The sequence below is a fragment of the Notamacropus eugenii genome, chromosome 5 (assembly GCF_028372415.1).
Source record: "Notamacropus eugenii isolate mMacEug1 chromosome 5, mMacEug1.pri_v2, whole genome shotgun sequence".
Lineage (NCBI taxonomy): Eukaryota > Metazoa > Chordata > Mammalia > Diprotodontia > Macropodidae > Notamacropus > Notamacropus eugenii.
The window spans coordinates 59,021,529-59,035,645 of NC_092876.1; the positions used below are offsets into that span (position 1 = coordinate 59,021,529).

At 46.4% G+C, this 14,117-nt stretch overlaps 1 protein-coding gene across 1 annotated transcript; it reads right to left on the bottom strand.

The window, feature by feature from the left end:
- Positions 1-1,816: 1,816 nt before the first annotated feature.
- LOC140504303 (aflatoxin B1 aldehyde reductase member 2-like) lies at positions 1,817-11,746 on the bottom strand. The gene is made up of 7 exons (XM_072609103.1): positions 11,418-11,746; positions 7,424-7,611; positions 6,844-6,948; positions 6,273-6,369; positions 5,285-5,384; positions 3,800-3,929; positions 1,817-2,241 (listed from the first exon to the last, which is right to left on the bottom strand). The coding sequence occupies exons 1-7, from the start codon at positions 11,626-11,628 to the stop codon at positions 2,080-2,082; spliced, it is 993 nt and encodes a 330-aa protein (XP_072465204.1). The 5' UTR covers positions 11,629-11,746; the 3' UTR covers positions 1,817-2,079.
- Between the last annotated feature and the right edge of the window lie 2,371 nt (positions 11,747-14,117).

Here is a 14,117-nt window from a genome sequence, read left to right on the forward strand (position 1 = left end):
AAGTAAATTGCATTTAAGATTTAAATTGAATTTTAAATTGCAATTAAAATTTAAAGTACATTTCTGAATTGCATTTCTGCTAACCTACTTTCCAGATTTCCAACAGGTTTTGTCAAATACAAAAGTTTTTATTCTAGTTTTTTGGATACTTGGGTTTAACAAATTATTAATGCTATGTTCATCTAGGTTTTATTCATGTAATCTGTTCCACTGATCAGTTTTCTATTTCTTTATAGCTAGTACTAAATAATTTTTTGATTATTGTTTTATTATGTAGTTTGTCACCTGAAAGTGCTATTTCTTTATTATACCTACTTTTAAAAAAAACTTCCTAGATATGAAAGTAAAGTAATTTTCTTCCTTTAAGTGAATTTTAGTATTATTTTTATCATTTTATAAATTAACCAATTGGTTGGGACAGCACTACATAACTACATTAACTAGATAGTATTTTCATTTTTATTATATCGGCAAGCTGAGCCACAAACAATTAATAGTTTTCCATGTATTTAGGTCGGTATTTTTGATAACGAGTGGTGTTATATTTTAATGATTCTCTTTCTTACTTGTTAGGTGGACTTCTAAATATTTTATAAATTCTGTAACCAAATAGAATAGAATTTCTGTTTCTTTCTGATGGGTTTGGTTGATAATGTATAGAAAATCTGATTATTTATGTAAGTTTATTTTATGTCCTGCTACTTTGTGGAAGTTATTGGTTTAGGGATTTTTTTAGTTGAATCTCTAGGATTTTTTAAGTGAAACATCATATAATAAGCAAAAATCAATAACTTTATCTCCTCCTTGCCTCTACTTTCTGTCTCAATTTATTTTCATGTATCAATGCTATACCTAGCAAATCCAGAGTTTTACCAAGTATCATTGTAACAATGGATACCTTTGCTTTATTCCTGGTTTTACTGGAAAGGATTTTAGTATTTCTACATTAATGATGAGAAGATTAATCTGAACAGAACAGTAAATGACACAGTTCTAACAATCCATCAAAAACGCATTTATTAAGCTCCTGCTGTGTACCAGGCCTGCGATAGGTGCTGAAAGACTATTGGTTCAGTAGGAGGAGGACTTGAGTTCAAAATCTAACCTATGATGTTTATTTGGGATGATTACTTTACCTCTCCAGACCCTGTTTTTCTCATTAGAAAAGTAAGGATTGCTTCTGAGGTTGCTTCCAGCTGTAGAGATAGGACCATATGAAACTCCAAAGTGAGACAATTCTTGCCCTCAAGGAAGTTATGCAAGTTGAGCAAAACCCTGTATGAATGTCAGCTAGGATTACTGCCATTTCTCCATAGCACTTTAAGATTTATGTGGCATCTTCCTCTAGTGAGCAAGAGAAGACCTACAGCAGGGGTGGAGAACCTGCAGCCTAGAGGCCACATGTGCTATCGTTTGACCAAATCCAAACTTCACAGAATAAATTCCCTTAATAAAAGGATTGGTTCTGTAATACTTGGATTTAGTGAAAAGGCCACACCCAAAGACCTAGAAGGACACATGTGTACTCAAGGATGCAGGTTCCCCACCCCTTGCCTAGAATATCCCCATTTGACAGACGAGGACACTGATTCCCAGGGAGATGAATACACAATAACTAATTCATAGAGCACTTTAATGTGTGCCCAAGTATGCATCTGGGAGAACATTGATTAAGGTGTGAAATTCCCTGAACAAGGTCAGTTCCTTCACTACGTAGGGAAATCCTCATTCTAGTCATCATCTTAGGCACCTTCCCACCAAGGACCCAACCCCAGGCTCCAAAAGAGTCCCACTCATAATTCCCTCCAGGCCACTCTCTTGTGCAACATTGCCTTTTATTCCAACAGGACAGGACAGAACTGGTCTCGGTCCTTACCCTTCTCAACAGTAAGAGCAACAGGGCAGAAGGCCAGAGGTCTCAACTCCAGGGAGGAGGCTAGCAAACCAAGGATTCAGAGAAGAGGGGCAATTTGAAAGATGGAGTTCAGGCTGCAACAGGTTAAGACAAAGGCTGGCTGATGGGGCTGAGAGCATGTGGACAGTCAGGGTCAATGAGGAGTATCTCTCCAGGGGCTGAAGCTAGCGGAAGTAGTTGGCACAGTCATGGGCAACAAGGTTCCAGGCCTCATCAAAGGCCTTCACCACTCCAGGCTCCAGTGGGCCTTCTTCTGCTGCTGCCAGGGTCTGCTGCAGCTGCTGCAGGCTGGTCATGCCCAGGATAACAGCATCTCCACAGGCACCCTGCCAGGAGAAGAGAGAGAGAATCAGCTATATACATACATACATGTGAGCTGCATATCCTAATGACTGGAAAAGTCATGAAAACCAACACCATCTGACTTCTTGCATCTCCCTTTACACAAAACTTTAGCATCTCATTAACACCAATATTCTCCCCCTAGTGCTCCAGGTTACTAATGGGAGGTCATATCTAATGGGAGGTTATACTAATGGGAGATTATATCTAGGAAAACCCCCCCCCCCCTATCTTTTGCAGGCCTTTCCTCCCACCCCCAGGGCAATGGTAAGACACAAGGTGGGTGTATGTAGGCTTCAACATGTAACCAAGGAAGCTTATGCTCACAAGGATCTGGCCTAGTTTTCCACACATATTTCTCATTATTCCACACTTCCCATCAAGCTGGATGGTTTTGTATTTCCCAACCCGATTTCCATCTCCCACCCTGGTGCTTTTGCTTGGCTCACATCCCATGCCTGGAATGGTCTCCTTTCTACTTCCCAGCATCCTCAGCTTCCTTCCAGGCTCAGCACCAATGCCACCTGCTCCTGGAAGCCTACCCTGTTCCTCTTACCTGTTACTGCTCTCTCACGCTCACATAGTCATGCCTTTATTTATGTGTGCATTCTACCCCTCATTAGAAGGCACCTCCTTGAAGGGGGAAATATCATTCAATGGTGTGTTTGAATTCATTGGGCTTCATACAGAGCCTGGCACAGTTCAGTGACCCCATCAATGCTTGTTGGATAGAAGTGAAAGTGTGGTCACAAAAGAAGGGGGTAAAGCAACAAAGAGATGATCCAACTGGCCCCAGGGGACCCACGGACTATTCTGCAAATCCAGAAGGAGGCAGCTTCCAGGAGTCTTCCTTGGAGATTGGATGGGAGGAAGTAAACACAAGGGCTTGCCCAAGGCCATTGAAATTAAAGGGTCTGAGCGTGGACTTGGATCCAAGCCTTCCTGACTCTGAGGCCAGCTCTCTGTCCACTCTGACCAGCTACTGTCATGGGACATTACGGTTGGACGAAGGTATAGACAAATAGAATTAAAAGGCACATGGGAAGACACATAAGTGATTCAGAAGCAGCTCCATGGCCCAGTGGCAAGATGGAAGACCTGATATTTAGTAGCTGTGTGACCTGGAGCTGACAAGTCACATCACTGCTGTGTGCCTCAGTTTCCCCAAAGGTGAAATGAGGATAAGAAGAGCACCTACCTTCCAGGGCTAATATGAGCTATATAAATGTTTTTTCCCTTTTCCTTCAGAATGGAGGAAGCTGAGCCCAGAGTTTGAGACAGAGCTTTTGTGTACAAAAGGAAAATTACAAAAGGATCTCTTTTCCACCTCAGGGCTTCAGGAAGTATGCTTTATAGTGCCTATTAACCAGTCCTGTTCCAACAGTATTTATCCAATTTTGCTAAAAAACCTGGATCAAAGGCCAGAAGAACTCCGGAAGAGATATTTCTATGAAGGAAAGTAATGGCAAAGCTGGGAATGGGGCCCACATCCTTAAAGGGCTCACGGGAAGGGGTGGGTTCCTGGGGTATGTGGGGCATTACCTGGAGCTGGGAGTGATGGTACATCCATCTGAGGGATGCTGAGGTCATGCTGGGAGCGTTGGCCCCATAAGATGCCTTCAGGGCTTTCTCCACAAGAGCAATGGCTTGAAAGTGAGGCACCTTCCAGTAGCTATGTTGAATGGACAGAAAGGGTAGTTCAGTGGTCAGAGCCACTAGACTGGCCTCAGAAAGGCCTGTGTGTGGGCTCAGCTTGGCAGAAAACCCAGGCTCCCTATCACATGAGCCCTGACAGAGGCAGTCAGCCCTTGCAAAGTTACAGTCCTGGATCCACCAGCCACTCAATATGTGACCACAGGTGCTGTCCACTGTAAACCTCCAAGTGGGGCTGCACTTTCCCAGTGAGGATCCCACAGCACCCAAAGTGCCCTTTGGTTAGGCTCAGGCTACCAACCAATGAACAATTTATGAGCACAGGACACAGGCTTTGGGTACATGTTGTCTAAGATCTTCATTCCTCTAGGGTGATTTTTCCCCAGAACCACCCATCTCATCACAAGTGATACCCCTAAAGGGCCCATTTTAGGACTGGTAGCCCCATTCTGGGGAGGACACTGAGAGTCCAGAGGCAGGTGAGGCCCCTCCATGGCAGACACTCAAGGAAGGGTTAAGAGATTGGGGGCTGCTTGGTCTACACTTGGGAGCAGGTGGGAGGGCAGAAGAACACCTGCCATATATGTATGTGAGGTCAATTTTGTGTCAATGTCAGGAAACTCTTCCTCACAGTGAGAGGGTCCCCAAAGGGGAAGAAGCTGCCTGAGCTTCTGAGGGGAGTTTGGGGTCTGCAAGTGGAGGCTGGAGGTTCACTTGTCAGGGATGGCTCCAAGAGGGTTCTTGTACAAGTCTGCATTGGAACAGATGCCCTTGAAGGTCCTCCTCACTCTGAGGTGTGGGATGCCTTCCTGAGAGGTGTCCCAAGGCTCATATCCATTTTACAGATGGGGAAAGGAAGAATCAGAGATGGGGCCTCATCCAAAGTCAAAGAGCTAGTTCATGATAAAAAGAGACCTAGATTTCCAGGCCAACATTTTTTTTTTCACCATTTATCAAGCATAGCCTCTCTAAAGAAAGATGTGAAACTCTGATTAAGCCCTAGGGACTCCTCATTCCAGGCTCAGTCCCACTGGTTCTGGACATGAAAGTGAGATCAGAGAGGCAAGAGAGATGGCAGAATGAACATTGCATTTGGAGCCAGAAGACTCAGGCTCAAAAGTCAGAGCTAGCTGCCACATAGCTCTGTGACGTCAGCCAGTCTCTTCATTTCCCTGTGCCTCAGTTTCCCAATCTGTAAAAAGAGGGAGGTGACTTCTAAGTTCTTCTCCCTCCTACACTCCTATAACACCAGGAGAATCAGTCCACTGGAGTCAGGACAATTTAAGAGGGTCCCAACCTACAGGAAAGAGGACCCAAGGATCTGGGAGGGATCAGGACACTCTCCCATCTCTGGCTCACTCATAGGCAGCTCACCGTTTATGGTACATCTCAGACACATGTCTTCCAAAGAATCGGGTTACAGGCTGTTCCTTGTCCTTGTCTTCATACTTGTATTTGCCAGTCAGGAGACCACCTGTGGAAAGGATGGAAAGATCCCAGAGATTCCACAGAGGGCTAAGGATACCCACATGGGTGCAGAGCTCAGTACAAGGCAAAAGACTGCACGAGGTGGAGGCCTCAATTTTCCACTTGGCAGTAATGGAGGAAAAAGTGGGATGAATGAAAAAGCAAGTCCTAAACATTATTAAGCTTCTGCAAAGCAATCAAAAGTCAGTATTTTAGGTGGAGATTCAAAGGCAAAAATGTCTCTGCCCTCATAAAGTTTACTTTGTAGTCAGGGGGCATTTTGGAAGCAAAAGTGACCAGGCTGGTAAGTAGGGGAAAGGAGATGAGATTGAGCCACCCCATCCCAGGATGATGACCAAGGTTCATAGGTTCATACTTCCAGAACTGGGAGGGAGGAAGAGGGGAAGGCTAGTTCCTGGAGGGCAAAGGAGTGAATGTAATGTAATTACAAAATGTTTCACAAGAGAAATAAGCACACAAGAAAACACAGATAATGTCCCACTTTAAGCTACTATGTGGCTCACAAGGTTCCTTATGTATGGATGAATGTCTGCCATTTCTAATTGGCCCCATTGGGACTCCCCCCACCTCCCATCCTTGGACACTATCTTCCCCCTCCTTCAAGCTGAGCCCAGAGTAGTGCCCTAGTAGGTCTAAGGGAAGCCACAATAATTTCAGATTTCTGGAATGATCTTCATCTTTAAAAAATGCCATCCCACAGGAACTCTGTGAGGTAATATGGTAAGTGTTATTTCCCCACTTTGGCCAGTGAGGCTCAGAGAGGTTGCAATTTGCCCATGGATGCACAGCTAGCAAGTACCAAAGATACATCTCCTGACTTCATGGACTCATTCTACTAGCCCATCCCAGGTCCCCTCCTCCCTTTCCCTCATACCAGCCAAAGCATTGAAGACATAGAATCGCATTCCAAAGTGACGCAGGCAGGGCAACAGCTCCTTCTCCACTTGCCTGGTGATGGCGTTATACATGCCCTGTGAGGAGGGAGGAGAGCACAGATGGGGAGACTCAGGGAAGGGACAATGCCCCAAACCAGTCCCAGTCAAGGAGTGAAGTACACTGGCTGCAGGTCTAGTCCAACTCATTCACTCTACAGATGAGGAAACTGAGGCCCAGAGAAGTCTAATAGGTAGGAAGTGACAGAGTTAGGGTTCGAACCATGTCTCCAAAGCCAGCATCCTTTCTGCCACAAAGCACTGGGAATCACAAGCCCAGGCTGCCAATTACTAGCCTTGTGCCATGGAATCAGTCCCTCCCTCCTCTGGTCCTAGGTTTCCTGTCCTATTAAATGAAGGGCTGACCAGATGGTGTCTCAGATTCCTGTGGGACCTGACCCTCTATGACTTCGATGGCCAAAAAGCTCCCTACCAGGGCGACCAGGTGATCCCAGTGGCCAAGAAGGGACCCCAGGAGGCCCAGCAACATTCTGAGTTCAGAGAGGGGCTCACCTGGTACACAGTGGGGACGATCCAGCCATTTTTCTTGCAGAGAGTGCAGATTTCAGCTACTTCCCAGGAGGCATAGTTAGAGAGGCCCAGCTCTACAAACTTACCCTGCAGGGGAGAAAGAGGGAGAGAATGAGGGAGGGAGCGAGGGAGGAGAAGATGGAGGAGGGGAGGAGAGGGAGAAAGAGAGCAGGAGGGAAGGAAAAAGAGAGAAAAGGAGGGAAGGAGAGAGGGAGGAAATAATCAAAATGTCTTTGTGAGTAGGGACTGTTTCACTCATCTCCAGTTGTAGCACAGTGCCTGCCACATATCAGATAATTAATAAATAACTTTTAATGATTGATGAATGTGCTAGGGGCCTTTCCAGCTCTGATATCCTGTGATCTAAGGCCCCTCCCAGCTCAGACAGTCTGTGTTCTAAGGTCCCTTCTACCTCAGACATTCTAGGTTCTAGGATACCTCCCAGCTCTGACATCCCATGTTCTAAACGCCCTCCCAGCTCAGACATTCTAGGTTCTAAAGGCCCTCCCAGCTCTCACCTTCCATACCCTAATGGTCCCTCTCCACCACCCTCTGTTCTCACCTCCTTGTGTAGCTCATTGCAGGCCTGCAGAGTCTCCTCCAGGGGGGTGTCCCTGTCTGGCAAGTGCAGGTAGAAGAGATCCACTCGAGGGCACTGAAGCCTCTTCAGGGACTCCTCCAACTGGGACCTAACGCTGCTGGCCCTCAGGGTCTTCCCTTCCAAGGGATTGGCCTTGGTGGCAATTTTCACTTGGGAGGAAAGAGGGTGGTAGAAGTGGCTGAGATTCAATTCAAGCAACAGACTCTGCTAAGCCCTGTATCCAAACAGACGGCATTTATTTGCTTATTTTTTTTGGAGAGGGTGAAGGCAAGATAATGGGCTTAAGTGACTTGCCCAGAGTCACACAGCTACTGTCAAGTGTCTGAGGTTGGATCTGAACTCAGGTCTTCCTGACTCCAGGGCTGGTGCTCTGTTCCCTGTGCCACCTACCTGCCCCAAATGACATTTATTTTAAAGGTTTTATTGATGTCTGTTGTTTTTTACAGCCCCATAGTTTTCCCTAGGATCCCTACTGCCCTTCCCAGTCACCCTTGCCATCTACTTTAATTTTTTAGAAACAGGTTTTAGAGTTGCATAGGTGGTGCTGCAAATTAATTGCTGGACCTGGAGAACAAACTGAGTTGGGATTCTGTCCGAGATACTTACTAGCTGTGTCACTCTGAGCAGGTCATGGAAATGCTATCTGCCTCAGTTTCCTCAAGTATAAAATGGAACAACAAGAATAAAAGTAGCACCTACCTCCTAGGACTGAAATGATACAGTATTTGTAGGTGCTCAACACAGTGCCTGGCACATGGGACACATATAAGAAATGCTTGCTTCCTTCCTTTCTTCACGGACCCCTATGTCAATCTGGCAAAGCCCATGGACCCATTCTCAGAGCAATGTTTTTAAGTAATTGAAAGAGATTAATATTGCATTTCTGTAAGAACTTAGTGAAAAGAAAGATGGGATTTTTGTTTCTCCCATGTCACAGGTCCCCTGAAAGCTATCCCTGGACCCCAGGGTTAAGAAACCCTGATCTGCTCCCAGTGTCTTATCTTATCGTTGAGAATACCAAAATCTAGAAAGGAAAAATGACTTGTCCAAGTCACTTGACATGGGCTTTCATGAGAGGCAGTGTGTATGTATGTGTGTGTGTGTGTGTATATGTGTGTGTGTGTTTGTGTGTGTGTGTATGTGTGTGTGTGTGTGTGTGTGTGTGTGTGTGAGTTTATGTGACAGATGACAGAATTCAGGATTTGGATTCAAGAGGGGGTTGAGCTTCAGATCTTGACTGGGCCACTTCTATCCTGTTCTGGCAAGTCTCTTAACCACTGTGGGCCTCAGTTTCCTCATCTGTCAGAGAAGGGATTTTATTGTTCACTAGCTCTGTGACCTTGGACAAGTCACTTCACCAGATCTGTTTCCTGGCCCCTGGAAGGAGAAGGTGGGTTGGACCAAATGATCTCTGATCTCCAACTCTAGATTCTAGATGAATGAGGGGGAGGGGATCTGGAGACAGGAAGTCAGGAGGAGAGGACAAAGGCCAAGTTTAACTCCAGGCTGGTCTGAACCCCTTAATAAGGTATCATTTTAAATTTCCTTCTCACATGTTACTGAGCTCCCAGGCTTGAGTCACCTGTCCAGGCGACACCAGCATTATGAAGTACCTCCAGATGCTTTACAGATAAATGACTCATTTGCTCCTCACAACCACCTGGGAGGTAGGTGCTATTATTATCTCCATTTCACAGTTGAGGAAACTGAGGCAATCAGAGGTTAGGGGACTTGTCTAGGGTAATAAACTAGTCAGTGTCTGAGGCTGGATTAGAACTCAGGTCTTCTTGATTCCCAGCTACCCATGGAAAGCAGTCCAGTCACCTGAGTAGTTTCCTCTCCTCAGTGTCATACTCCATCTCCCTCTCTCAGGAGCCAAGAAGATTGGGTTCTGATTGGAATTTTGCTTTCAGGGATAGGGATAGGACTCAGCCAAAGTGTGCAGTGGAGGGTGGGGAAAGGGATGGGAGAGGAGGGGTGGTTAAAGGGTCCTGATTATCAAGAAGCTGGAGAGATAATCCAGGGATTATGGAAACACAAGTTGAGAGTTGGAAGGCTTGTAGAGGGCATTTAGCCCAAACTTGTGCCTGTACACGTTCTGGGGGAAGGGGATCCATTTTGGGACTCAGTTTCCTCATCTGTAAAAAGAGAGAGTTGGGAATGTGATGACTTCTCATGTCTCTTCCTTCTCTAAATCCATAATCTAAACCCAGAGAGTTCAAGTACTTTCTCAAGGTGACAATGAAAGTTCTCAGTTGGGATTTGAACCCAGGTACATGGTGTATAGAACTATAATGTATGTGTGTGTGTGTGTGTGTGTGTGTGTGTGGGTGTGTGTCCAGTGTTTTCACATGTATCTGACCTTTCTAGACCTTATTTGAGGTTTTCCTGGCCAAGACACTTCAATGGTTTGCCATGTCTCTCTCCACTTCATTTGACAGATGGGGAACCTGAGGCAAACAGGGTGAAGTGATTTCCACAGGGTCACAGAGCTACTAAGTGTCTCAAGCCAAATCTGACCCCACTCCAGTCTGGTGCCATATCCACTGCATCACGTGGCTGCCCTGAATTATAATACTGAATCCCAAAACCCTTCTTGCCTCTAGGACACCAGGATGAAATAGGCAATGCTCAAATAGGAATATGTGGTAAAAAGAACATCTGGGCTGCAGGGCCTGTCCCACCCCTACAGCTCATTCACTGTGTGGCCCTGGAGAAATCATCTCAATTCCTGGGCCTCAGTTTCCCTCTCTGTAAAAAAAGGAGTTGAGAGAAAAATGATCACTAAGTTCCCTTCCTCTAGCCATTCCACCAAGGTTCATTTGAACTCTAACACTCTGGGTTCTAAGATTCCTTCCAGCTCTCACTTCTGAAAATTTGAGAAGGCAGCAGATCATGGAATTACTCTGGTGGGGGGTAGTTTGGAATGAGGGAACCCCGGGCAGGGTGAAGGATTGATTTGGTAAATGGGGCTCATTCACTTGGCTGAAGAGTAGCAGGGGTGGTCAGGCCAGCCCAGCAGTCCAGTGCCCCAGGAAGGCACCCCAAGCCCCATTCAGGGAAGGGAAGAATCTCTTTGAGTCCCTCCTCCTGCCCCCATCGAGGCCCTAAGTAGCATCACAAACTTGAGACAGAACTCTCCTGACACCCACTTTCTCCATTTCCCTTGCCCCAAACTCCATGGTCTATGAGGTGTCCCACATAAAATTGAAAAGTCCTCTGCCCGACTTGCGCGAAACTGCCCAGAGATTTCCACCCAAGGTCTGCAACGTCTCCTCCCCTTACCCTTGGCCAGAAACTTTAACTCAGCCTGGCAGGTTTAGAAAGAAGCCCTGGGGGAGCAAGTTTGGGGGCAGGGAGCCCATCGGGAGGCTACTAGCCAAAGAGCGCCTAAGGAGGATTAGAATCCAGTTACTGTTTAGGCCTGACTGTCCAGGCACTGAGGACTTCTTGGGAGCAGGTGTTCTCCAAAAGACACCAGGTAGGTGCCCGGTGAAGTCAGAGTGTTTGGGGACCAGCAGATTGAGGGAGGGAAAATTACTCCAGAGAGGTGGGAGCGGCAGAGATGAATTACACTGTGCAGGTGGGGGGCGGCACGTCTCGGAGATTAGGGTGCATGGCCTCTGGATCCACTGGCCAGGTGGAAGCTGGGGTTGCACAGGTGTCGGGGACCCCAAAAACAATGCATTGGGGAGGTAGGGCCTGCAGGAGCGGGGATAGAGAACCGTGGTCAAGAGATTGAGGATACAAGTCCCAGATGAGAAGGCGGGCGCTACACCCGCCTCGGAGCCCAGGGTCAGGGTCAAGTGCTCCACGGTGCCCTCCCCAGACTGCCACATGAGGGAAGGTCGAGGGCGCACGGCCTCAGGATCGCCCTGCCAGGGCTGGCCTGGGGTTCAAGTTGCACGACACTGGGTAGCACGGACCCCGGGGGGCTGGGCGGGGGCCAGCTTACCTCCTTTGCTGCCGTCCTTCAGCCCCAGGTCCATGCTGCCCAAGAAGGTCTCAGACTGGCCTTGCCCATATATGTGGGCTGTGTCCACCTCTCGGTAGCCGCGCTCCAGGAAGGCTTGCATGCAGGCTTTGCTGGTGGGCAGGTCCATGCGCCAGCCCATCTCCATAGCGCCCAGCACCGTGGCGGGCAGGGTGCGAGGTGTAGAGGCCATCGCAGTGGCTGTGCTAGGAGAGCAGGACAGACACTTGTGCGCTCGAGGCTCCAGCAGGAGGATCTTTATGTGCGCTAGAGGCCCACTCCTGCCCCGGACCCGCCCCCGGATCGGCCCCGCCTCCGGTCCGGCCCGGGACGTCACCAGGAGGAGGATAGAGACGGGCTAGAGCGGAGTGGGCGCGCTCTTTGGGAAGGTCTGCAGCGCCTCTGGAGGAGGTGGAAGTCTTCCATCTTTCCGGACAGGGCTTGCTTGCTCTCTGGACCGCGTGGTCCGGGAGTAGGCACTTGAACTGGGCGGTGCTTGTAACAGCTCCCCTCCCACCCCGGACCCTTCTCTGGTATCCCGGCATCTGGAGCTGGAAGCAGCCTTAAGGGAGCCTCTAATCCAACACCCTCCGTTTTCAGATGAGGAAACTGAGGCTCAGGGACAGAAAGGGATTGACCTGGGGTCGCCCCGATCTAGGATTCCAACTTAGGTCTTGTTTATCCGCGTCCCAGCCCGGAGTTATAGCCCCCTGAGTGGGGATGGGCAGGGAAAGACTAAAGTTTCCTCAGTAGGTTATCATTTATCCCGCTGGAAGGGACCCAGTAATCTGGCAGGGGTGGGAGAGCAGTTCTGGGAACCCAGGAGTCCTGAGCCTCATGTCCAGTCACCCTCAATTCCACCCTTCCCTTCCATCAACCAAGTCAGGATATTAATGAGGATGCCAATAGCAATCGGTGGAAGGAAGGATGCAATGGGAAATGCAGCAAATACCTCGTATCAATCAAAAATCCGGAAAACCACACCATGAAATCTTTAAAAATTATTGTGAACTTGACCAACATCAACAAACATGATCATATCTACAGAAAAAGTACAGAAAAAGGGAAGTGTATGTGAAGCCACACATTTCAGTTATGTAAGGTTTATTATTTTTTTTACTATAGAATAAATTTAACAGGATAATTCCAAACTTGTTCCGTGTATCTGTATCTCAGTTTCCATCTGCTTTCTTCTCTGTGTACTGCAAATGTTTCCTTATTTAGGGGAACCACTATTGCTCCCTTCTCCTTCACTCATAACTCAGAATCTGAACATACCCACCCAGCACTCCTTCCCCAACAATAAATATAATCAAGGCAAAAAAAGATCCGTATCTTGGCCTTGTTAGAAAATGTATTCCTCCTACACCTCTGAAATTCATCACTTCTGTATGAGAATGTGGGAGCCATGCTCTGTCATAGCACAAGCTGGAATGGTGGCTGCTCATCAACTCATTGGTCAGAGTTCTTAAGTCTTTCAAAGCTGTTTCCCTTTCAGTGTTGTCACTGTATAAATTATTTTCCTGGTTCTGCTTGCTTCAGTTTTCATCAGCTCACAGGAGCGTTCCCAGATTTCTCTTGTTGACCTGAAAACTTGGTTAGAGAAAAGGCAACAGGCTAAATGCATACATTTTATGATTTAATTAATTAATTGATCAATTCCCTGTTAAAGAAAATGGTAACATAATGCATTATGGAGCCAGAAATGTTCTGGCTACCCAGTGCAGAAATCTTCTGGCTTATATACATTTTGCTGTGAGAAGGAACTCTCCTAGTTGAACAAATCATAAATTTAGTAAGACAAGACAATTAACAAAGTAATGTTGGTCAGGCCTTGCGATTCCAGCTGGGTAAACATATGTCTCGGTGACAAGGAAGGAAATCCCACCGCTAGTGAGTGGCAGGCTTCCTGCTCTAAACAGATAACTGACATAGGAAAAGGCTAAACAAAGTTCAATAGAAATTATGACCTAAGATGTCTATATTTTATTTACCATTAATATGCCATAACATAGTATATGTCTGTAGATAATAAGATACAAAGGAAAGCCTCATTATTCAAGATATAGTGTCTTAGGTTAAAGGTCTCCTTAAGGAGTGTAGAGTCAGCCTTGGCTGGCTTTGCTGACATAGGAAGAGGCACTCTCTGAGTTTGCTTCAGAGAGAACAAAGAGATTATTTCAAAATTTTATATTAAACATTATCACTCTGAATCTAATCCTTTTTTCCTTAGAGCACAATACTATTCCATTACATTCATATATAATGTTATGTTCCACCAGTCCCCCAAAGGGTGTTTATTAAAAGACAAAGTTCCGTTATAAACATTTTTCTACATATGGTCCCTTTCCTTTGGTCTTTTATCTTTTTGAGGTGCAGGGTATTCACAATTAAGCAACTTTTGGGGTATAATTCCAAACTGCTTTCCAGAATAATGGAATACATTCCCAGCTCCAATAATTGTATGTTTGTGTGTCTGTCTTCCCATACTCCCTCCAACAATTGTCCTTTTTTTTATCCCAATCTGAGAGGTGTAAGATGGTACCTCAAAGTTGTTTCAATTTGTATTTCCTTAATTATTAGTGATTTAGAGCATTTTCTTTTCATATATTTATTGATACCTTTGATTTCTTCTTCTGAAAACTGCCTATTTATGACTGTCGGCCATTTGCCAATTGGGAA

Bases quoted from the DNA above. Each gene is read 5' to 3' on its own strand.
- LOC140504303 (XM_072609103.1), bottom strand. From the start codon at position 11,628: ATGGCCTCTACACCTCGCACCCTGCCCGCCACGGTGCTGGGCGCTATG. The intron at 6,949-7,423 runs GTGAGAACAGAG...TCTCCCCTGCAG, and splicing joins GCAATGAGCTACACAAGGAG to GGTAAGTTTGTAGAGCTGGG. The intron at 2,242-3,799 runs GTAATGCCCCAC...TTCTCCTGGCAG, and splicing joins ACCATCACTCCCAGCTCCAG to GGTGCCTGTGGAGATGCTGT.